This window comes from Triticum urartu, chromosome 2 (assembly GCF_003073215.2).
Source record: "Triticum urartu cultivar G1812 chromosome 2, Tu2.1, whole genome shotgun sequence".
Lineage (NCBI taxonomy): Eukaryota > Viridiplantae > Streptophyta > Magnoliopsida > Poales > Poaceae > Triticum > Triticum urartu.
In genome coordinates, this window is record NC_053023.1 from 602,052,028 (window position 1) to 602,076,726 (window position 24,699).

Consider the following 24,699-nt stretch of genomic DNA (forward strand, 5'->3'; position numbering starts at 1 on the left):
CAATATGTAGAAATGATCTGAAACACCTTTCGATTAATAATTAACAGCGGTATCTGGACACCCATGTTAATCCTGAAATACACACGAAAATCCTTATTGAGTGAACCTTCTGTTTCCGTGTACACTTCCATTTGCTTCGTGACCCATTACAAAACCCAAGGCGGGACTTAACGGTATCCAATATCAAGTTATCCTCGTTACTGATTTTGTTCTCGTTTCTATATTCCGTTGTCCCTGTGATCAATATCACACTATGGTCTGGCTAGTACCCTAATACCGGTGGGAGTGCAGAGTATATCCATCACCTTAGGAGCAAATCCTAGTCATGAATCATCAAGATCCTTGACATACTGCTATGGTGTACCTAGAAGTTATCTTTATGATATCCAAGTTACGGGAAAAGTTTGGTGACACCAAAGTAATTATCTGGTATATATGAAGGACCTACAATATTCTCAACAATATTCTCACGGTCTAAGAACATGAGGAAGTGTTAATGTATAGCATAATAATACTGATAACTAAGTTACGATTGGATCTCACAGTATATCATAATTTTGGTGTATCCAACAATGTGTTCCCATTATTGTCAGTATCCTTGTTACTTTAGCAATACTCATAGTAAGGAAAACAGGATTGATATGTCCCCAACATATGTATAGTTTTTTATTATTAAATGCCATTATCTTATCACTTTCATATACTTTTTATACCTTTTTTGACTAACCTATTAATTTAGTGCCTAGTGTCAATTTCTGTTTTTTTTTGCTATTTTTTGTTTTGTAGAAAATCCATACCTACGAAAGTCTAAACACGATGGAACTTTTTGACATTTTTTTCTAGACAATAAAAGACCTTAAAAGCTTAGGGAGAGGTCGAGGGGACCCACGAGGAAGCCACATGGGCTGGTGGCGCGGCCAGGGGTTTGCCGCACCCCCTGCCATGTGGCCCCCTGAGCCTCTGTTTTACCTAATCCCAAGCCCGATATTTCCATAACCATCAAGAGAGAACCCAAAAGAATTTTATTGCCGCCACAAATTTTTGTTTCGAAGTGATCCCATTTGGAGCCCTCTTTCAGTGCTCTTCCAGAGGGGGGAGCCATTGGGGAGGCCATCTTCATCAACTTTGCTGCCTCCATGATAATGTGTGAGTAGTTCCATTAGGACCTATGGGTCCATAGTAGTAGCTAGATGTCTTTCTCTCGTCTCTCTCTCTCTCATCTCTCTCTCTCTCTCTCTCTCTTTGACCCTCAATACAATGATCTCTTCTAAGATCAATCTGATGTAATTTGTGTGGTGTGTTTGTTGAGATTCGATGAATTATGGATTTATGATCAGATTGTTCATTGAATTTATTTGAATCACTTGAAATTTCTTTGTTGTATAATTTTATATCTATGTATGCTTTCTAATATATGAGTCTTTATCTGGCCAAGATAGATGAGTAGTTCTTCAGAGGGAGTGGTGCATAGTAGTGGGCTCAATCTTGCGATGATCTTATTCAGTTACAAAAGGGACAAAGTCAAGTATTGTATTGTTGCTACTGAGGATAAAACGACAGGGATTAATATTATTGCTAGATTTCTTTCTGTCTATATTATGTCATATTGCTTATTGAGTTACTTTGTTTCTTGCAAATTAAATACTTTGAGATGCATGCTAGATAGCAGTCTTGGGGTCGAGTAATAGTAGTAAATGAAGTTGGATTGTGGTCTACTTATCATGAACGTAACACCTATGTGAGATTATGCCATGAATCATAGTTATGAATTGTCGCTATTCTGTTAATTGCCCAACAGTAATTTGTTACCATGCCATTACCTGCTTCTGAGAGAGATGCCACTAGTGAACCTATGCCCCCCCGGGTCTATTCTCTATTAATACAAAAGCTCCTACAATTTCTATTTTTTTACTTCCTTTTACTTTTTTACCACTTTGCCCTATCAAAATTTTCTTTTAATATCATAACTAGCAAGAACAAGGGGATTGACAACCTCCTTGCCATTGTTGGGTGCAAGCAATTTTATTTGTCTGTGTGCAGGTGCTGCTAATATTGTTAGCTTGGTGACTCCTACTGTTCGATAAACCTTGGTTCTTAACCGAGAGAAATACTTTCTGCTGCTGTGCTACATCACCTTTCCTCTAAGTGGAATCCAACAACTCCTACGGGAGTAGCAAGGATCATCTGTAGTATATGAGCTAGTCTTAGAGGCAAGACTAGAAATCAGTTTGGTGTTTATGTTTCCACACATGCAACTTAGTTTTTTCTGAATCTCACATTCAAGAACCATTGTAATTAAAACATAGAAACATAAACTTAATTACAAACATGGAAATATCATACAAAGATTTTAGTCCCAAATTAACAAGTTGGGGTAGGCTAGAGGTGCAACCCATAAGATCTCGCAACCAACTTATGGTTCTGGCACATGGATAGCAAGCTTCCACGCACTCCTGTCCATGGCTAGTTCTCTCGTGATACTCCAGTCCTTCAGATCCCTCTCATTGGACTTCTCCGATGTCAAGTTTGGTCTACCCCGACCTCTCTTGACATTATCAACACGCTTTAGCCGTCCGCTATGCACTGGCGCTTCTAGAGGCCTGCGCTGAATATACCTAAACCATCTCGGACGATGTTGGACAAGCTTCTCTTCGATCGGCGCTACGACAACTCTATCTCGTATATCATCATTCCGGACTCAGTCCTTCCTAGTGTGGCCCCACATCCATCTCAACAGGCGCATCTCCGCCACACCGAACTGTTGAACATGTCGCCTTTTAGTCGATCAACATTCAGCGCCATACAACATTGCAGGTCAAACCGCCGTCCTATAGAACTTGCCTTGTAGCTTTTGTGGCAATATTTTTAACAAATTAAACTAATGTAGACAATCCATAAATCTCAATGTGTATAGAGGTAACGTGAGATTTGAAGGATATAGAAGATCCATCAAATCATTATCGAAATCGATGACAACTAGTGATGATTCGGAGGTAGGAGCTCCAAAATCGTCAATAAGGATATGAAAGTGCAATCTTGCCCTTAAGTATGTTTTAATGTTGATTACAATATACATATAGGGGACTACTCACGTTTTCTAAGTGTATCATAGGTTTTAGTCCCCGTGAAATCACTGTATGTGGATTATGGACCCATTGAAATGAATATGGCTCAAGAACGGAGAAACAAAGAAATATAGGGTAGTTGTTTTCGGTTTGTTCTTGAGTATAGGGATCCCGCACTATTAAGATGGATTGATGGGGTTCCCAAGGAGAAAGTTCAAAGGGTCTCGACATTGGGTTCCTTTGAGGGTGTCCCCAAAGCGGGCAAGGAACTCGTGCGTGAGCTCCTCATACGTAAGGTAGTGGAATATGCTGAACACCCCCATGCCAACATTCGTGGCCAACCAAGTGAAGTATTCGAAGAGTCCTTGCTCACGAAAGAATGCTTTACACTTCCACCTAGTGGCTTGCACCTTGTTGTTGCTATGCACGACATAGTTCTTGTCAACAGCAGCCTAGAGATCGCCACCCTCGCCTTGTGCATGTTTTGAGTGCTTGGTCAAGGTCTCCCCCCCTCGCGATCGCGGCTTTCAACATGACCTACAATAAAAATGCACCAAAAATTATAAGTTTAATGTGGGGATTGAGTTCAGACAGTACCTAGGATTGAACCTAACCAATTACTTTCAATCCTTACGTTCAAATTGAACAGGAAACCAAAGTTATTCACATCTCATCTAGGGCAAGAACTAGGACAAATTAACCACAAGAAGATGAAAATAGACCATCATTCGGGGGAGGAACATATCAGAGAAGGAGTTGCATGGATCAAGCGGACGAAAAACGCAAAGAATCACATATCTGGATAGATTTTAGTTAAGGTTTGAGAGACAAAAGGAGAGAGATTGGAGGTGCAAGGGAGAAGAGAAAGAAACCCCCCTTACGCCGGCGGGCCCGATTTTATTAGATTTGAAGTGGTGCGAGTGCTGGTACGCGGAATCATGTTTAAAACCCTATCAATGTAGGGTTGATACCTAGTATGAGTGCTCGGTATGAGCGAACGCTTATACCAAACATCGTCCTTCATTTTGGGTGCTTTTGTTGCTGAGGCGCCCAGGCCGTACGAGCGCACACGCTCATACCAGTGGTCGTCTTTTTTTCCAATGTTTTTGTATGTCATGGTCTCCATCGGGTACGAGCACTGGTAAGAGCAGTTACGCTTGTTGTCGTGAAATCAAGGGTTCTGTATCCCCAACGATGAAGTGGTACGAGTATGCGCTCGTACCACGTGTCGTCTTTGCTTTGTTAAACTTGTTGTTCTCGTCGACTCCTAGGTACAATCATAGGTACGAGGGCTACGCTCCTACAATAGGCCGTCTTGGCCTCTGTTACTCTCTAAATTCCACCTTTTCTCAATTATTTTCTTCTCCGACATTTTTCTCCTGCAAAACAAAGTCGAACATAGACACCAAAAGGGTTATTTGATCAAGAATTTAATAGAGTTTCAACGAAAGAAAAAACTTAAATTTTTTTATTTAGATGATGGGTTGCCTCCCATTAAGCGCTGGTTCTTAGGTTGCTAAGCTCAAGCTATTACCTTCATCTTAAACACATATATTCGGCGGCATGTGCTCCTTATCACTTACCGCACAAATTCTTTTTGGAGGTGCAATGTACTTTTCTTTCTCTCCCAATTTCCTCGAAAAGTGTCTCACGGTCTCTTCATTATATTCTCTAAAAATCACCTTCCACTTGGCACAATTCAAAGCTGCACCTACGGTATTTAAAAACGATCTCCCAAGAACAATAGATAATTTTTCTTCTACAGGCATATCAAGTATAATAAAATCAGTTGGAATAACGTGTTCTTCCTGTTTTAAGAGCATGTTCAGCTACTCCTATTGGTCTTTTAGTAGACTTTTCAGCCATCTCCAACATTACTGCCGCCGGGACACATTTACCTAAATTCAATCTTTTTTTGAAGTGTCAAAGGCATAACGCTTACCCCTGCTCCAATGTCACTGTGAAAACCCGGAAATTATTTCCAGACCCTCTTGTGTATATTTGTCAATCTAGGATCAACTTGACAACACAGCGAAAATGGTATCATTGCAGAACAATAAAATAAGTATAAGTTTAATAACTCTTGCCACAAGGCATACATAGTAAAATGTCTCATGACATTTATTACAACCAGAAACACGGCAGAATATATAAATACGTAGCGACTCCATCTCAGCCACAGGCAGTCGATGTAATCAATGTGTCCTCACTCCTCAGGATCATCATAATAGTCGTAGTCGACGCCCTCGTCTTCATAGATCTCTGTTGTTCAACAAAAGTATTACCATGAGTACATTACGTACTCAACATGCCTCCCACGGGGAAGGACCTAATAACTACATGTGGCTTCAAAGGAAGGATGTATGGCTCATTTGCGTAAAGCTAATTTTGTTTAACAAATAAAGCAATTGGATAAAAGCAATTTTGATGAAAACATGTTTATCTTCAGAACAACTTTCATCAAGTGAGGATCCTCGATCAACCCACGTCCTTCATAGGTTTCAAGAATAGGGGCAAAGAGGGAATAAGCAAGACAGGTCATGTACGTCAAGAAAGATTCATGTGTCGTCCATGACCGTGGACACGGCTATTCGAATAGTTTTACACTCTGCAGAGGTTGTACACTTTACCCACATGACACAATCCCGACTTGTTGCCACCAGTGGCCGCTGGTATAGTACTCCATTTGGTGTACCGGCAGGGGGATTGTGACGAGGTCTTTGGACTAGATCCCCCAAAGATGTGACATGCCCACCGGGTCGGCGCACGGAACTGAGAGTACGTCCTCAAACCGGTCCCCCCATCTGTGCCGAGGATACTCCTCGCAAGGCAGCTATCCCATCTGCGGTACGGCGACATCGGCACCTAAGGCTGACTAGCTTACTTGACCAAGCTAGTGCCCATATAGCATGTGGCTGTACTGTTATCACAATATTCAAATCCAAGACTTATTAGGCCTTATGCGGCACGGATGACTGATTGCCCCCTTCAACTTGTGAAGGGCAGCCAATCGCTCCTTCAATCCTTGATTCAGCTGTCGCCCGCACCAGTATTCAGATGGTAAGTTTCACCCAAAGTAGAAGAGGATAGAGAAGGTCAACAAGGGCCAACTGGCCTAGCTCAGCATTAAGTTTCAACTGTCAATGACTCGGAGGTCATTCAACAAGGCACCTACAGGGTGATAAGCATGGCTAAGCATTTCTACTCTACCGAAATTATATACTTCTACTCAGGTGTCAAGTAAATAGGCGACAAGCGGATCAGGGTAATGTGTCAATTGACATGCTAGCTACGAGAATTAAAATAGCATGCACATAGCAACAATAAAACTCAATGCAATTTTGCAAACCATAGGATAAGTATGATCAAAGAAGGAGGCATGCCTTCGTTGTCGAGTTCCCCGTTTCCTTCTTCCTCGTAGTGCTCCTCTCCCGTACCGTCGCCTCCTACTCGTAGTAACGGCGAAGCACAATAAATAACAAGCAATAAAATCCAATAACATCCAATGAAATAACAATATAGGAAGGATTGGTAGAAAGATGTGGATGGATATGGAGATTTCGAAGGAGGTAGATCGATTGATGATGAGTAGAGGGATTGAATGGATTGGTTGGGTATAGGTTATCCGGACTAAGTAAAACTCGGCCATCATGTCTAACGTTCTAAATAGCAATACGCTAACTAAACTTTAATAGTGCCCAATACAAATACTTCGGCTAACTATAAAGAAAAGACAAAATAATGACTGACGTGACATAAACACAAAACAATAACTATCCTATGCATTTGAACGACACGACTCAACATAGCATGGCAATACAAATTTACCCACAAATCAACATTTAGATAAAATCTAAATATTTATAATGGTTAAAACATCAACTATAGAATTTAACAACAAGCGTCTTAAAAGTCAACCAAGCTACTTCCTAAACAAACTCGTTAAGTTACAAAACATCAAACAATAGCACGATCCTAAAGAAATGCTAAAACATAATAGACTCAAATCATGTAGCATATAATTAAAATAATTTAGATACATTTGAAGCAAATGGATCAACAATAATCTAGTCATAGCATGATCAACTCTTGTAACAAAAATCATGCACACGATATAACTCACAACACCACCTAGACTCAATCAAACTAATTTAAACAATAATTCTACAATCGTTCCGAAACTAAACTGGAACATAAATATTGCTACGCATGACAATATCATTTAGAAAGTACGCATGCATATACTATGTTTATGAACAAATAAAAATTATCGCACTTCACTAACATGCATCAAAAATAATAATTGTACAACTAGTTCTAGAAATTCTATGACCAATTCTAATATATACTAGAATCACTCAACAATATTTAGGACAAACCCTAAGCATGCTACGGACATGACAATAAGACATAAACAATTTTGCATGATTACTTATATAAAACATCATACACACTTAATAAAAAAATAACACAATTAAACATCTATTCAAACAAAACAATTAACTCGTTCCTAGCATCATCGAAACAGCCTATGGGTTTAGCATTGGTTTTGGGTCACCGAGTAGTCATTGGAGATGGAACCGGTGGTGTTGAGCGAGCGAGCGCCGGTGCGCGTCGTCGTCGTCATTGTCGTTCGAACTCCGGTGACGAAGAGATGGTGGTGAGTGATGCTCCTAGTGACGAGAAGGCACCGGGACACGATGGACATAACGGACGATCGGCGGGTGACGTCGACGTTAGTCCCGAATAGAGCAGTGACACGGCTCCATTGTGTGCGCGGCCAATGATTGCCAACGACTGGGAAATGATGTCTAGGAGGTAGGCTTTGGCAAGGGGATTCTGTTGGTGGGAGGAATTGGACTAGGATGCTCACCTTAGGCGACGGTAGTCGAAGAACAGTAGAGATGGGGCTGTATTGCGGGGTGAATTACGAGTGATTGGAAAGGAATTGAAGGATGGGATGATAGGACTTTTATAGAGGTGCTCCTGGCGCACGTCGTGACGCGAAGGGTCTGCCGACTGGTAGCCGGAGGAGAGAGATCAGGAGGTGAATGCCATTGTTGGGCCAATAACTTCGTCAGTTACTTGCATGAGATTAAGCGCATCATGAGTGGAGCCATTAGACTGAACGGACTCGTCGTTGAGTGGGGAGTAAATCTTGTGTTGATGATGAATGAAAATGGTGAAGGGATTAATGGGATTTGAAGGGAAAAGAAGAGGTAACCATGGAGGTTTCTTCTCTGTAACATGTACGTGCACGCGTGCGGGAGGAAGGAGAAGAGCCGAGCGGTCCGCTCGCTCGCTCACTCGGCTGGGCCGCTGGCCTGCTGGTTGGGCCTTGGGCCAAGTCTCTTTGGTGGCTGGACACAAAAAAAAACAAAGAGAAGAGATGGCCCAGTGCATACGTGAATGTGTGTGACCAATTTTGGTGCATACGTGCAATAGGCCAACAACGGCTAGGCTAGGATGCACGTATTGTTCAAGGACCAATAAAAGAAAGAGAAACTAAAGAAGAGAGAAGAAAAGAAAATCAATATAATATAATATTGATTTCTTTTACTAGGATTGCTACAAGAGGAACCGAAACAAAGACAACTAAAAAGTCTTCAAGAATCCAAGAAATCAAAGTAACAAAAAAAACTTAAATGAAATATTACGAATGAATAAATCGACTCAGGATATTACGGAAAATATTTTCCACCTGACATGTGCTAAATTAATTCCAAACAACTTGGTATTAATTTGAGCAATCTCCAAAATATATAATTAAAGATTATGTTGCAACATCCCTTGGCTTAAAAAAATGAACTCTCAAAAAAAATCAGGATGTTACAGTCACAAGGAGCAGTATGTATATCGATGTTACCTATCGAACAAGATATTGTTGGTATACCTGGGTCTCCTAGCTTTGCCGGTATATTCTCATCAAAGGGATAACTTGTTATCATTGCTACATATTCTTCTAAATACATGTTTCTCTTATAGCTAATGATATCTCGAGTAAACTTGCAAATGTAGGGATTTTCAATACATTAGTAACATGCAAAGAAACTTGAAGATTCTTAATAGTTTTCAAGAAAGAAGCATAGAGTTAATTATTTGAAGGTGGTCTAGCTGCCTTAGGGTAATGAAGTGTTCATAGTGTTACCTTTGTTATTTTTCTTTCTCTTTACCTCTATCTTTAGTCTTCTCTTACATGACTTATGTGTCTTCACTTATTCTTTGGTTTGGAGGTTTGTTCCTCTTTTCTACCGTTGTTTCTTTAGCTTTATCAGGTTCTGGGGCAACCTCTTCCTCATTATTCAAATCAATTGTTTCAACGCCGGACTCAACTTATTTATCATTGTCCTTATCTTCTACGTTATTTTGTGCATCTTGATGAATAGGTTCTTCTGGATCATCATCGTTGTTAAGAAGATCTTCATCTTCTTTATTTTGGTGTTGACTGTCAGCCTTTTCTGCTCCTGTTCTTTTTTGTACAATTTAGGTCCTTTCGGGTCCTGTGTTATTTTACCACTTCGTGTGCCAACTCTATTAAGACAAACATAATTATTTTCATCATCAAGTTGGGAGAGAATTAAAGATTGATTTTTAGAAATTTGCGAGCATTGAGTTTCTATCATGCAAGAATTGTGTATCTAGAATTTCCACGACATGACTAAACCATCTAATTCTTCACAGAGGTAAGATATAAGCTCTTCATTATGATAGACACATCGCCCCAGGTCTCTAGTAAAACCTTCTTGGTGATGATTAAATCTACTTATTGCCTCCTTAGCTCATCTTCCTACTCATAAAACTAAAGAGATCTATTTTTCTTGTTTAACTTACTCAACAGGTTTACCTTTTCTTGAGTTACATTTTGGAATTCCTCCATGTCTTCAATGCGGTAAACTTTTCATGTGAACTTAGTAGGATCCTCAGTACTCCACTACTCTTTAGCAGTTATGATCTTTTCTATCAAAGCTTTTTCTGCTTCCAAGGTCAAGGACATAATTTTTTGACCTACATTCATATCAAGAATGGATTTAGATTCATCGTTTATCCCATGATAAAATAAGTGTAGTATAAGATATTCAACAAATTGATCTTACTAAAGTACCTCCCCCAAGCTTCGTATAAGCTCTCCCTGAGTTTTTAATCAAATTTTAATGAGGTTAGCTCTTTTCGGAGTTTGCTATCTTGGAGAAAGGGGGACAATTAATCATGAATTTCTTTGCACAAGCTTTCCAGCAGGTGATGCTGCAATATGGTAGTTTGTTATACCATTCTTCAGCCTTGTTCTTCAAATAGAATTTGGAGAGCTTTAGTAAGATCAATTTTGTAGGCACATCTTTAATTTTAAAAGTACCACACAAAGCGTCAAACATCAGATGTTGCTTGAGGGTCCTCCTCTTCATCTCTTGTAAAAGCATGCTTTTTCAGTTCATTGATTAGTTCACAATCAATTAATACTCTCAAAGAGCTCTCAAAGCGCAGGCGAGAACTTGCCCAAAATCAAAGTTCCTTCTTTTGGCTAAAATTGATAGGATCTTGATTCGTTTCCTTCCAAAATTATATTTTTCTGCACAACATAGGAAAAACGGGTTTTTTCTGTCTTGAAGGATTAGCATTAGAAATATGCAATAAATGATGAAGACCCGGTGGAAAGCACGTCAAAACCCTCTACTAAAAGTGGTAAAGGGCCATCAAACAACAACTTGACAAACAATTACAACTGAAATAATCATATAAAAACAATTAGGCAAATTTAGATTAGATCCAAATATAGAAACGCAAATTTTATGGTGAGTTAACTTTTTCCAGATCTTAACTCATCAAGTGGTGCAGTGTATGCTAAGTGTGGCATAAGTTTTATGGAAAACTTGAGTATGGAAAAATCCCTGTCTTGTGTTTTATTCTTTGTATTTCATTGTGTGGTAGAAAATGAACCAGACACTAACACAATAAGCACAGAGATTCAGACCCTACTAGTTCCGTCATTACTCCCTCCGATTCTATTTTCTTTGCGCATAAGAACCAGCCCGCATACCAAGGAGGGCATAGCTGAGCTTGTTTTAGACTGTTTTGCCCCTGCGCCGATCACAAGAAAACTGACATGCAATAAATTCGCTCGTGAATGGATTGGCCCTTCTCTGCATGCGCCCGTGGCCTGCTTTGCATGCCGCTAGCCTGCCCACTAATTTCTCTCTGTACATGCAACGGATTGGCTCACGCATGCACTGGATTAGACCGGAAAAGCAGAATGGAGGGGTAGCATGGGAAGGAAGGGCCAAAAAAAAGGAAACGCGCAGACTATTGCGGGAAAAACTGAAAAAACTTATATGCAAACAAAATAGAAACAGAGGGAGTACATATTAAGAGTATAGTCTTCTGATATTGTTGAATATGAAACGGTGAACACTCTGTTAGAGTGCTTTTTCTAGATAAATGTGTCGATTTTAGATGGCATCTTATGTTTTACGGTGTCAGTCAACTTGAAAGTAAGGATACTTTCTTGGTAGAGCTTTCTCATGTCTGCCAAGCTAGTTAATTACATCCTTTGTGCGCATTGAGTGATCTTCATCATGGGTTCCATGTCCCATGTTTCATCTGGTGGGAAATATTGACCCTCGCCATATTGAAGGACCCATTGTGAAAAACTGCACAAGTTGTCACTACTTTTACTTGGGTCTTGTAAGGATGGAATGGCTATTGTAAACAAATTTCTAACCTTTTTTTTACGCGACAAAAGCCCTTTCAACTGGTCTCCTCACATAAGAGTGTCTTAAGTTGAAACTCATTAGCATTTTGAGGATTGTTCCCTTTAGTATACTCCTCCATGTGGATCTTGTACCACGATATGGTGGAATAAGCACGGCCTCACAGCATTACCCCACTTCAAGAAGGTAGAGTTTTCTTATAAATAGCAACTATTAGCTAGTAAACTCTAGTTTATTCTTGCGACATAGGTTTCAGATGAAATGCAATCGCTTGCTATTATCCTGTGATATAGGTTGACATAGATCTCCTGAAATGCAGAATAGATGAGAGATCAAACCGAGGGACCGACACTGCGTCGGTAAATCACTACTCACGCCCACCACAATGCATCATTGCATTACAATGCAATATTTGAAATACAAAGTTGATTGATTGACTATTGCAGACTTTTTTGCATGTCTGAAGCGCAACGATAATGAATATCCACATTCAGCGTCAAGAGGAAGGTCAGCAACATAACAATAAATAATAATAATAATAATAATAATAATAATAATAATAATAATTCAATCACATGGTGGAGATAACGTGAAGGCATTGCATTGTAACATCACGGAAAGGCCCCGAACGCCGGCTTGCACAATGCAAGGTATACCTAGTGAACACGCCAGCTTCACGGCGCAAGCATACGCAGCAATGTGCCTTTTTTTAAGAAACAGGAAGCGAGCCCTGCTTGGTAGCCACACTCCAGGAGGTCTTTTACCACGGTGCTAGACGCAAGCAACATACAGAACTGAAAACAAAATAAACTTGACAGGAACACCTCAATCCATGGGGCAAACCAGACACTAATCATTTAGTTTGCTTCGACTCCACAGCCGCATAACGATATGTACATAACATAACCATCCAGGAGGCCTGGTTTCCCTCATGTTGGCCTATCCCCTTTGTACAGGTTTTTGGGTAATTTCTTGCTTCCAAGAAATGCGCAGCTCCCAGATCTTACAGCTTTCTCAGCACGAATGGCAGACTAATGGGACGGCCCAAGGGCGGCTACCACCTCGCGAAGAACATGAGCTGTGTCGCTGTAGCACACCTGCACCAGGGAGGCGCTTCTGTCCTTCACCGCATTGCCCAACTGCCATTTGCACAAGGGCATCTTAACTCGGTTAGCATAAAAAACATACAGTATTATGCTAAATTGCCCAGATCGTTGTCACAAGTAGCCGCCAAACAACCATTTTGTAAAGTTGACCAGAGACTAGTCTACATAAATATTACACTGCAGAAAGCCAAAGAGGACTAAGTGCACTTGACTGAGTTCCTTATACTGCTGATGAACAAGCACTTTGAACTCTATTAGCGAAAGCCCGGTCACGATCCATAACAACTTCCGCCAACGCAAAAGGAAACAAGAAAAAGGTGAAAACGACTTGCTTAAGTGGGGACAGTTATCCGTTATTATTATATGTATTAAACATTTCCGTCAAAAGATCTGTACTACTAATTAAACATCCATAAGATCAGAATAGTCCACATAGGCTGCTGCAACATGAACAGGACCACTTTTATACCTCATACTAAGAAAATGTTGAGCTGTATAGCAATCAAAATTCAGTCTCTTAGGACGCAATTGTAAATTAAGTTCACTTGAGATGCTGAGGCATTTGTGAAATTTGAGAATCAAGGGCATCCATGAACTCCGGTAACTTGTGTATGTATGATTCATCATGTTAATTTGCAATGGAATAAGGCATGCTTTGAGCCGAAGGTTGACCAAACAAGGGGAAGAAAGCAGTCATCACCTCGTCCATGAAGTAGAAGAACTTGTTGGCTAGGCCGGTGAGCGTCTTCTTGCGCTCATCGCTCTCACAGGAGGAGATCACACGGCTGAGGTCAATATACAAGAAGGTGGCCTTCAGCCGGAGGTCCCTTCCAACCAGGTCCCATGAGTCTTCGTCTTCAATCTCCAAATCCTCCTCCATCGAGAAGAGTTCGATGGCGCAGTTGTTGATCCGGCAAACACATCCCTTCAATTCAGTCCCAAAATCCATCGGTAATTTGTACTGCTTCCTCTGGCCCCGATTTCTGTATGAAAAAGATCAAAACCTATCAGTCCATTTATAGATAGAATAGGTAGTATTCAGAAACGAGAGGAGGACACATGAAGGAGAAGTGAAAGGAAACTGCTAATTCTTGGACACTAAGGAAGCAGCAGGTGTCGACAAGTGCATGAAAAAGACAAACCAGATTGGTCAATGGGAGGATACAAGATGGGTCAGTGGTGACGCGCTTGAAACGCAGAAAAGAGGACACGTTTAGGTAACAGGTGCCTTGCAGCCTTGAAGGATTGGAGAGCAAGAGAGGTGGCAGCAGAGAAAGCCATAAGAAATTGCAGACGGACAATTTATGAGGGTAGTCGTATTAATACAACTAAACTCCTGCCACCAGCCAACCATAAGTCTTCTCTTTTTTCTCTGAAGCAACCAATGACAACAACAACTCAATATGCAATGTTTTTTGCCTTTTCCATTTTAGCAATAAGATTATTTATCAATTCGCTGGGAAAGAATAAAAATTCAATGGCCGGGTAGCAGGAAAGATCAGAATCATAGGAGTGGGCCAAGAGATTAGCTCAGAATAATCATAAATAATTTTATACAAAAAAATAATTCAATACACGCACTTTCACTAATAAGATAATCCACATTTGAACATGCAAAGAATATGCTAGTCTGTTTTAAGTAAGTGAGCTTTCTCGTGTATTCCTAAAAACAATTGTACAGAACATCCAAAAAATGAGGGCGTGTTTCACGATTGTGCTCGTCTGCTAAAGCTCGGAATATCTTTAAAATGTCCTTTTTATCCAGACAATGATATCTTTTTGAAGTTAAAAGCTTAGTATATATGGAACTTCTATGAGAAGCTATCCCGGAAGAGCCCAGCGGTAGTTTTAGCCTCTAAGGCAGTTACGTGTGTTCATCTTATGTGCATCTTCAGATGTAATTTCTATTGCTATTGCAAAAGTGTGACAGGTAAGAAAAAAGTAAGCATAGTAAGTAACGGCAAACATTTTCCTAGTTTAGTTTGTATTCACTTTGACCAAAAACCATCACTAAACAATCAACTCAAGCAGCCTTCCTTTCTCTACTATCCACTCCCCATACCTTTCAAGAATGTAAGAAGTGATGACAAAGAAAACTCTGAATTACATACGTTCACTGAGAAGCTGAGTTGTGGGTCCTACATATTTTCTTTCTTTTTTTATCATGGATTTTACATATTCTTCGGTCACTCTCCGAGTTTTGCGAATAGTAAGAGGATGGAGGCAGACAAAGATAGCAACTGATAGCAATAGCTTCTGAAAACGAAAGCCGAGGGGCCCAAATGTGGTTCGCTTCTCTCTTTTCCCCTTTGCCTCCATACATGGGCTGGCCACCTAAAAATTCACTGCTTAATATCTCTATATACATAGAAAGAGATAAATCTTTTCGAGGTTGGGAATTGGAGTTTTGACATGTTTAATATAACCCTATGATGAATTTACAAGAAGATGGCTGTGGCGGGGGCTGAGGAAAAGTAATGCCACCGAAAAGCAATGGAACAAAAGAAACAGTGCTACAAATAAAGGGGAACAGGACAGATATTTCCTCCAAGTTGCAGAGACGGAAAGAAATCCACGGTACCAAGTAGAGTAGAAATTTAGGAGCATCGTATACGACCCGTCGGCCACATTTATTTCTAATAACCTCTTCAGGAATTCCCTACTTTTCCTCATAAACGAAAAAACATTTGACTCAGTCACGCAACGCCGAGATTTGAAATTTGAAACATGAAGTTCAGGACGGAACTGAACAATGGAAAGGGGTTAAAGAAGTATACGGTAGTTAAAAAGGCAATAAACAGCCGAGGACAAGCAGTTTCCTTTTCCACTTTACGCCGATCAGAACACAGAGTGCGTAGATAGGATCCGAATCAGCTGCTCCTGAATCAATAATCCGGGGTTGAGAAAGGGAGGGGGGCAGGAAAGAACAGAGGAATCTCAGATTCCCCCTGCATTACCGATCCACACCCCCATCCCAAATCCGATCCGACGTTTAATCTACAGAGGAAATCGCTCGCCTCGGATTCTTCCCCGCCACTAAACCGCGGGCAATCCGAGGAAATCTAACCAACTAACCAAGGAGATGAGATGAGGGGGCCTCCGCTCTTCCTTGTTCTTCATGGAGATGCTCCACTGATCCCCACCCCGGCCCACCCCATCTCGAACAAACTGACCTTTTTTCTGTATATTAAACACTTGATCGATGCGATCGAAGTCAAGATTCACCCGAGGATCACAGTGCTCGTGTCCTGTTCCTCTCGAAGCAACAGTAAAATTATACGACCTATAATGATGATGATTCTCCTAAAGGGGCTGATATTGACCGCTGTAACTTGAATTTATTAACCCAATTGTTATACTCCAGTAAGAACTAAGCCAACGGAAGCAAAGCAAGAGAGGAGCATGGCTCGTGTTTGTACCTTGCGTTCCTTTCCTGCCTTTACCAGTTTACCCGGCGCCGCGTGACTATTCTCTCTCTCTCTCTCTCTCTCTCTCTCTCTCTCTCTCTCTCCTGGCCCTGGGTGCTAAGCAAAACTGGCCCCGCCTCTACGGTTGGTTCTACCTGGCCGTAGCCGTGTCTGGGCGTTATATACACGCGGCCGTGACCTCTGTGGCGCTGCATGTGGGCCCGCTGGTCTTTGCTGAACTCTGATTTGGAATTGGCTGTTGTCTTGCTTTGGGCTTCTCCATCTACAAGCTTCTACTGCCTCCGTCGCAAAATATAAAACGTTTTGGTAGGCTAAAATGGCCTAACAAAACGTCTTATATTTTAATGGAATGAAGTGCATCGTAGGTCTCTAAACTGTTTTAGGGGTGTCATGTAGGTCCTCAAGCTATGAAAATCGACATTTAGATTTTCGAAATGTAGTAAATGTGTCATTCAGGTCCAAAAATTGTCCGACCCCGCCTGACTGGTCAGCTAGCGCCGTTGACTCATGACACGCCGAACAGGGGGGCGCAAGGTAACGGCCAGTGACTGAAATATGCAAATAAATTCCAAGGAATGATAAATGCACTTCACTCAAAATAAACTCAAACTCATGGTTTCAAAAAATGTTAGCGTATATGAAAAAAATGTTCGCGACTTTAAAAAAAATGTTGCAAACATTAAATTTGACAATGTGTTCGCGAACCCTAAATTAATGAACATTTAAATTCATGATTGATACATTTGAAAATGATAGCGATATTTTAAAGTTGTGAACATTTTTTACTATTCATGAACATTTTTTGAAACCTTGAACATTTAAATTAATGAACATTTCATAAAGTCATAAACATATTATCAAATTCATGAACATTTTTTTAACCCCGAACATTTTTTGTAAATCTGTCAACAATTTCAAACCAGGAAAAAAATATAAAAATTTCTAACTCTTTTAGAAAATAATAAACATTTATTAAATTTATGTAAAAAAATCAAATTCATCATTGACGGACATCTTTTCCGTATCCGCGAACATTTTTTGTGTTTCGTGAACATACTTTCAAATTTATTGTTCACGAACAATATTGGTGGTTAGCGCACATATTTTATGTTCTTTTAAAATTTATCGTTTGCAAAGATTTTTTTTTAAATCATGGATATTTTTTCCAAATTCATTGTTTCTGATTTATTTTTTCAAATTCATCGCTGGTGAATATTTTTTAAAGCCGTGAACAATATTTGTAGTTCGCAAAGATATTTTCAAATTTATTGTTCGAGAATACTTTTTAGAATTTGCGAACATTCATTTCGCATTCGCGAACATACTTTCAAATTTATCGTTCATTAACATATTTTCTGTTCCAATAAAATTTATCATTCGCAAACATTTTCTTGAAATCACGAACATTTTTTTTTCTAAATTCATCATTCGCAAAGTTTTTTTTCAAATTCATCGTTTGCCAACACTTTTTTAAAGTCACGAACATTTTCTCATATATACAAACATTTTTATAAACTAATGAACATCTTCTAAAGTCATGAACATTTTTTCATATTCAAGAACATTATTTGAAATCATGAATTTGAATTTCTTTGCATATTTCAGTCACCGGACGTTACCTTACATCCCCTTGTCCGACGTGTCACGGGTCAACAGCGCCAACTGGCCGGTCAGGTGGGGTCGATTTTTAAATGCTTGCTGCACTTCGAGAACCTGAATGCCGATTTTCATAATTTGAGGACGTACATAACGCCCCTAAAATAGTTCAGGGACCTATAATGCATTTCACTCTTTTAAAACAAGGGTGGTATTGTCATATCAAATAGCTTTGGCACTGTTCTAAGAAAAAAGGATGAATTGGCATTGTTGATTAGTGGATTTTGCAACTGTATAAACTGATGATTCACTCGACTTGTGTAGTACCTGTGATGGTGATTGATTTGGCCATCGATTAGCACGCCTAAGTTTTTTTATTAACAGTGTGTCCGCGCTCGCACTTGCGCAATGTCCAGAAAGAGGTCCAAACACTTTAGGTCTTTTGTACGCGGTCTTTTTTTATATTTCTGCAAAAGACTGTTTTGTTTTCAGGACTCGAACTCATGACCTTACAGTCACAAGACATCAACTTTACCGCTGCACCAAAGCTTCCTTCACCAAGCTCCAAATCCAATGAAAAAAAGACGGGAGTATTCAGCAATTGTGATCACCTGTTTGACGGGCGAGGTGTTCTAGGAAGTCTTGCTATGCCGCACCACCACGACCTCCGTGAACTCGCTGCCCTTGAATGTGGAAGAGGACGACATCTCTAAAGCTGTAGCGAAGAGATTCTACCACCTAAATCATGGAATGATACTAGTAGGAATTTAAGAGGAACTTTCATGAAAATGAAAATTGGCCTACTTAATTTCCATTCTTCTTCCCTCCTCAACTTCTTTGCCTTCCAATCAAACAATGGATTGTATGGCTCATACCCCTAAAACTATCATTCCCTACTACAAATTCCCCTCAACTAGACATGTTGTAAGACAATAGCTTCTATCAAACAAAATTAGAAGGATCTGTTAAAAGGATTAGGAGGTATGTGCATAGCTACGTACACCCAACAATGACTTGTTGGGAAACGCGGTATTTCAAAAAAATTATCTACGATCACGCAAGATCTATCTAGGAGATGCATAGCAATGAGAGGGGGAGAGTATGTCCACGTACCCTCATAGACCGAAAGCGGAAGCGTTTAGTAACTCGGTTGATGTAGTCGAACATATTCGCGATCCAACCGATCCAAGTACCGAATGTACGGCACCTCCGCGATCTGCACACGTTCAGCTCGATGACGTCCCTCGAACTCTTGATCCAGTTGAGGCCGAGGGAGAGTTTCATCAGCACGACGGCGTGGTGATGGTGATGATGAAGTTACCAGTGCACAACTTCGCCTAAGCACTACGACGGTATGACCGAGGTGTGTATCTGTGAAGGAGGGCACCACACACGGCTAAAAGATCAACTTATGTGTTCTAGGGTGCCCCCTCCCCACCTATAAAAAGGAGGGAGGGGGAGGCCGGTCGGCCCTAGGGGGCGCGTCCAAGGAGGGGGAGTCCTACTAGGACTACTAGTCCTAGTAGGATTCCTCCACAAGGAAGAGAGAGGGAAGGAAGGAGAGGGGGAGGCAGTAGGAAAAGGGGGCGCCGCCCCCCTTCCCTTGTCCAATTCGGACTGCAGGGGGGCGCGTCCTGCCCTGGCTGCCCTCCTCTCTCTCCAATAGGGCCCATGGTGGCCCATTAGTTCCCCCAGGGGGTTTCGGTAACCCCTCCGGCACTCCGTTTTTACCCGAAACCATCCGGAACACTTCTGGTGTCCGAATAGCATGGTCCAATATATCAATCTTTATGTCTTGACCATTTCGAGACTCATCGTCATGTCCGTGATCTCATCCGGGACTCCGAACAACCTTCGGTCATCAAATCACATAAACTCATAATACAAATCGCCATCGAACGTTAAGCGTGCGGACCCTACGGGTTCGAGAACTATGTAGACATAACCGAGACACCTCTCCGGTCAATAACCAATAGCGGAACCTGGATGCTCATATTGGCTCCTACATATTCTACGAACATCTTTATCGGTCTCAAACCGCATAACAACATACGTTGTTCCCTTTGTCATCGGTATGTTACTTGCCCAAGATTCGATCGTCGGTACCATCATACCTAGTTCAATATCGTTACCGACAAGTCTCTTTACTCGTTTCGTAATGCATCATCCTGCAACTAACTCTTTAGTCACATTGCTTGCAAGGGTTATAGTGATGTGCATTACCGAGAGGGCCCAGAGATACCTCTCCGACAATCGGAGTGACAAATCCTAATCTTGATTTATGCCAACTCAACAAACACCATCGGAGAAACCAGTAAGCATCTTTATAATCACCCAGTTATGTTGTGACGTTTGATAGCACACTAAGTGTTCCTCCAGTATTCGGGAGTTGCATAATCTCATAGTCATAGGAACATGTATAAGTCATGAAGAAAGCAATATCAATAAACTAAATGATCATAGTGCTAAGCTAACGGATGGGTCTTATCCATCACATCATTCTCTAATGATGTGATCCCGTTCATCAAATGATAACACATGTCTATGGATGGGAAACTTAACCATCTTTGATTAACGAGCTAGTCTAGTAGAGGCATACTAGGGACACTCTGTTTGTCTATGTATTCACACATGTACTAAGTTTCCGGTTAATACAATTCTAGCATGAATAATAAACATTTATCATGATATAAGGAAATATAAATAACAACTTTATTATTGCCTCTAGGGCATATTTCCTTCAGTCTCCCACTTGCACTAGAGTCAATAATCTAGATTACATAGTAATGATTCTAACACCCATGGAGTCTTGGTGTTGATCATGTTTTGCTCGTGAGAGAGGCTTAGTCAACGAGTCTTCAACATTCAGATCTGTTGGGGATATAACTATTGGGTATGACCCGCCCAGGAGGGGCCAGGTTATCCCAATGGCGGTTCATCTAGATGAAGCCCATGAGTATGTGAAGGTGGCGGTTCATGAAGTAGGCCTGTTAAGGGGCCCAAACCGAGAGGCGGCTTAAGCTCGTGAGTATAAACTTCCATGTATATGTAACTTGTATTATAAGGCATGTAAGATAAGTCACCGAGCCGGACACATTTGTATGAGCCGGCCGGGACTCTATAGGCTGCAGGGCGTCAACCCATGTATACAAGGGGACGACCCGGCAGCGGCTTAGGGCAAGAAACAACAAATCGAAAGGCAGGCAAAGCATATTCGCTCCCTGGTAATCGAAACCCTAGCAATACCACCTCAAACTGGAGTAGGCTTTTACCTTCACCGCAAGGGGCCGAACCAGTATAAAATCCTCGCGTCCTTTGTCCCATTTTAACCCCTTTAAGCTTACCTCGTCGCAATGGCTCCACAACTAAGTCCTTCCATGAGGACATCTGTCGTATCACTTCCACGACAGTTGACGCCCACTGTGGGGCCAGCGCACGGTGGTTTTGAGTTCTTAAAGGGCAGCTTCGAAGGGCTCAAGGGATACATTATGGGCCGGATGACCAAGGGTCATCGTGGCAAGCTCTACATCGACGATGCAGGCTGGGGCCCCGAGGCCGACTCAATTGAGTACGGGTACCGGGTCCCCTTTGGCGGAATCCATGTCTTCATCGGCAAGATCGGCAAACCGGGCCCTGAGCCGGACATCTGCACCAACATCATCAAGACGGCTCAACGTGCACGACCTTCTCGGGTTCAACCCGCCATAAAGCGTGTCTTCGTTGGGTTCACCCATGGGGCTGAGTTGGAAGGCTCTGTGTCTGGCGGTGAGACGGCCATCTACTCTGATGATGAGTCATCCACGGGCGAGACCAACTCAATGTATTAGCTACAAGACGGGCGGCTTGGGGGCTGTTCCTATGGCGACAGTATTCCGGACCCCCGTGAGCCGCCGAATAGGGTGGCGATCTTCATGGTTGGCACCCAGCCGGTTCTTGGTTCGACAGCCGCCGTGGCTATGACTTCTAGTGCAGCAGCTGTAACGGCAGCCGGGGCTGGCGGTTCAGCGCGCCTGTCGGTTCAAGTTTTAATAGATCTGTTGGATGCTCTGGTGACTCTGATGGAGGTTGAGGTAACCCCAGACAACCAGGAGCAGCACAAGGCAGAAATAGCTAAGTTGCGTGATGAGATAGCGGAAGCCAAGGCGGAATTAGCAGCAGGAAACGCTAGGATGGTTGCAGAGCGGGCCGTTTTAAGTGCCCAAGCACAGCGGATTCAAGCAGATTCATACCGGCTCACGGTGGATCAGAACACGTCAAACGAAGTTTTGAGGAGAGAATACCAGAGTCATCTGTGTCGTGGATTTGTCACGGCAGATGTCCTTAATATGAGGACTTAGTCGCGAGGCCAACGCATCTATGTGGTAGCTTGAGAGGGGTTGGGTGGAGTCGAGAGACGCAACATAAGACAAGGATTTAGACAGCTTCGGGTCCCGGGAAACATCATCCGGTAATAGCCCTACATGTTGTTTGTGGCTAGGTTTCATTATGATCATGAAGGAGTCGCTGGTAAGCCGACTCTTTGTATCTATCCCTAGAAATTGTTTCTTCTTACTCGTCCCTCTTTGGGGAGCCCTGCCCCTCCTTATATATGTTGAAGGGGCGGGTTACATGACTAGTCCTAGTAGGATAAGGATTGCTCTATTACAAGTGGAGTCCTAGTCTTGCTTCCTTTGTAAGGGAATATTCCTTACGCTTTCCTCTTAAGCCGGCTCACCATAAACGTGAGCCGGCCTTCTGGGCATTGGGCCTTGTCATCCGTCTGACCTGCCCGCCGGGTTACTAATGAACCGCCAAGATCGGGCGGGTCACTCTTGAGTCGCCAAGCTCCGGGCGGGTCACCAGTGAGTCGCCATACTCCAGCCGGGTCATACATCCGGCGGGTTACACCGCGGGGTATATCCTCGACATTAGCCCCCAGTTTAATTTGGATTTATCCATGTTAAACTGATCTGCAACATAACGTAAGAACAAATTTGACAGGTTGTGCTCCGTGTTAAATATTCTTGTAAGCCGGCACCTAATCATCCTTAAGTCCTTGTCATTTCCTCCTTCTAAAAAATTTGGGTCATTAGGCCGGCTTCATAATCAATTTTCTTGTAGAAGAAATATTGTAAATAAAGAACCCATTTGAATCGGCCTTCAATGCTCTGACTTGACAAAAATATTGGTCTTGAAATACTCATCTGACTTTCAGCCAGCTTGAATATGTAAAACTTGTCGGTTTATCATTACCAAAATTGCTGGGTTATAAAACAGATGATGCCGGGTCATAATTGTTCTTGACACCGGGTCATGTAATTGATCTTCCTGATTTGCTCAAAACTGATAATTTGAAGATGTTCCTCCTTTATATGCATAATACATGTAGCCCCCAAGTCTTAAGAGGAGAATATAGTGATAACTTAAGACTTGCTTCAATAAGTGTGCAACCTTGAAGAAATCGGGTTTGTTCATCTCAATCATATAAACTGAATATTCCACACATGTAGCCCCCAAGTGCCGGGTTGTCATGCTTGCAGCAACCTAGGACTTGTAATTGCTTATGCTCATAAAAACTTCGACTAGTGTAGCCTCCAAGGGCTGGGTCATTATGCAATAATGAGCAGGGACTTTGTAGATATGATCATGTAGAGTTGAGCAGCAACATGTAGCCCCCAAGGGCCGGCTTAGTAAGATAATACTGAGTTGGGACTTTATATATACTTCTTTGAAAATAACATCATATGATGTAACCCCCATCATGGGGCTTGAACCCACGTCCACAAGGTTAAGAGCTTTGTACTCTACCAACTGAGTAGTGGATCTTTCAATATAATGGATTAAGGCTTGTGTACCTTGAATTTTTGATAGGAGCAATTGGTGGCCCCCAAGGGCCGACTCATTTAGAATGTGATGAGTCGGGTCTTCAATAAGTTGAGCAAAAAATGACTTTGCATTAGCCCCCAAGTGCCATGGTGCATGCTGGCAGTGACATGGGACTTGCATATTTGATGTAATCCCAATTTGAATAATGTAGCCCCCAAGTGCCGGGTCGTAAGCCTGCAGCGACTCGGGACTATTCCCTCCATTGTAAAAATAAATCATGTCCATTAATAAAAAATTGCGCTGAAGCAACTTTGAAGACCTCCATCATAATATTGGCTATTGATAACCATAATAAAAATCCAGCCATGATGGCTATTAAAGATTTGAATAATATAATCCGGTTTGGAAAACCGGTTCCTATGATATTGAATCGTACTGCCGGTTTAGGATACCTGTGCAGTAAGGGTGATAACCCAATCTTTAGAAGCCAAAACTTCCAAATGTTTATGATTGTCATATATGGTGACTTATCATCGAAAGTCAAGCCGGGTTAATCGAAACCACATATATGCTTCAGATATGAACAAAAAGGTCTCAAGACAAAACCAAAGATTGTTTTCAAAAAACTTAAGCCAAACAGAGAAAAAAATGAGGCTTCTGATTCGAATACGATCAGTAAACAAGACCAAAAGGGGTTAAGCTAGGATTCAAATACGATCATGAAGCCCCCTAGTGGTTTTGGCGTTGCGCCGATCAAGAGGGTACCGACAGCTATGTTCTCTTTGGTTCGAATACGACCTATGTTTGAACAAGAAGCCCCCAAATGACCTTGAGAGTTTTTTAACGACTCTGATTCGAATACGATCAAAGTCGGACCCAAAAGGGGTTAAGCTATGATTCGAATACGATCAAGAAGCCCCCTAGTGGGTTTGGCATTGCGCCCATCAAGAGGGTACCGACAGCTATGTTCTCTTTGGTTCGAATACGACCTATGTTT

At 41.6% G+C, this 24,699-nt stretch overlaps 1 protein-coding gene across 2 annotated transcripts; it reads right to left on the bottom strand.

Annotated features, from left to right (window-relative positions):
- Nucleotides 1–12,290: 12,290 nt before the first annotated feature.
- LOC125539113 (photosynthetic NDH subunit of lumenal location 3, chloroplastic-like) lies at nt 12,291–16,430 on the bottom strand. Of its 2 annotated transcripts, none has more exons than XM_048702477.1 (3): nt 16,293–16,430; nt 13,574–13,856; nt 12,291–12,906 (listed from the first exon to the last, which is right to left on the bottom strand). In XM_048702477.1, exons 2-3 carry the CDS (start codon nt 13,820–13,822, stop codon nt 12,799–12,801), a joined length of 357 nt encoding a protein of 118 aa, XP_048558434.1. In that variant the 5' UTR covers nt 13,823–13,856; nt 16,293–16,430; the 3' UTR covers nt 12,291–12,798. The 2 variants fall into 2 exon arrangements, with proteins under 2 accessions (XP_048558434.1, XP_048558435.1); XM_048702478.1 differs by lacking the exon at nt 16,293–16,430 and adding an exon at nt 14,016–14,260.
- Between the last annotated feature and the right edge of the window lie 8,269 nt (nt 16,431–24,699).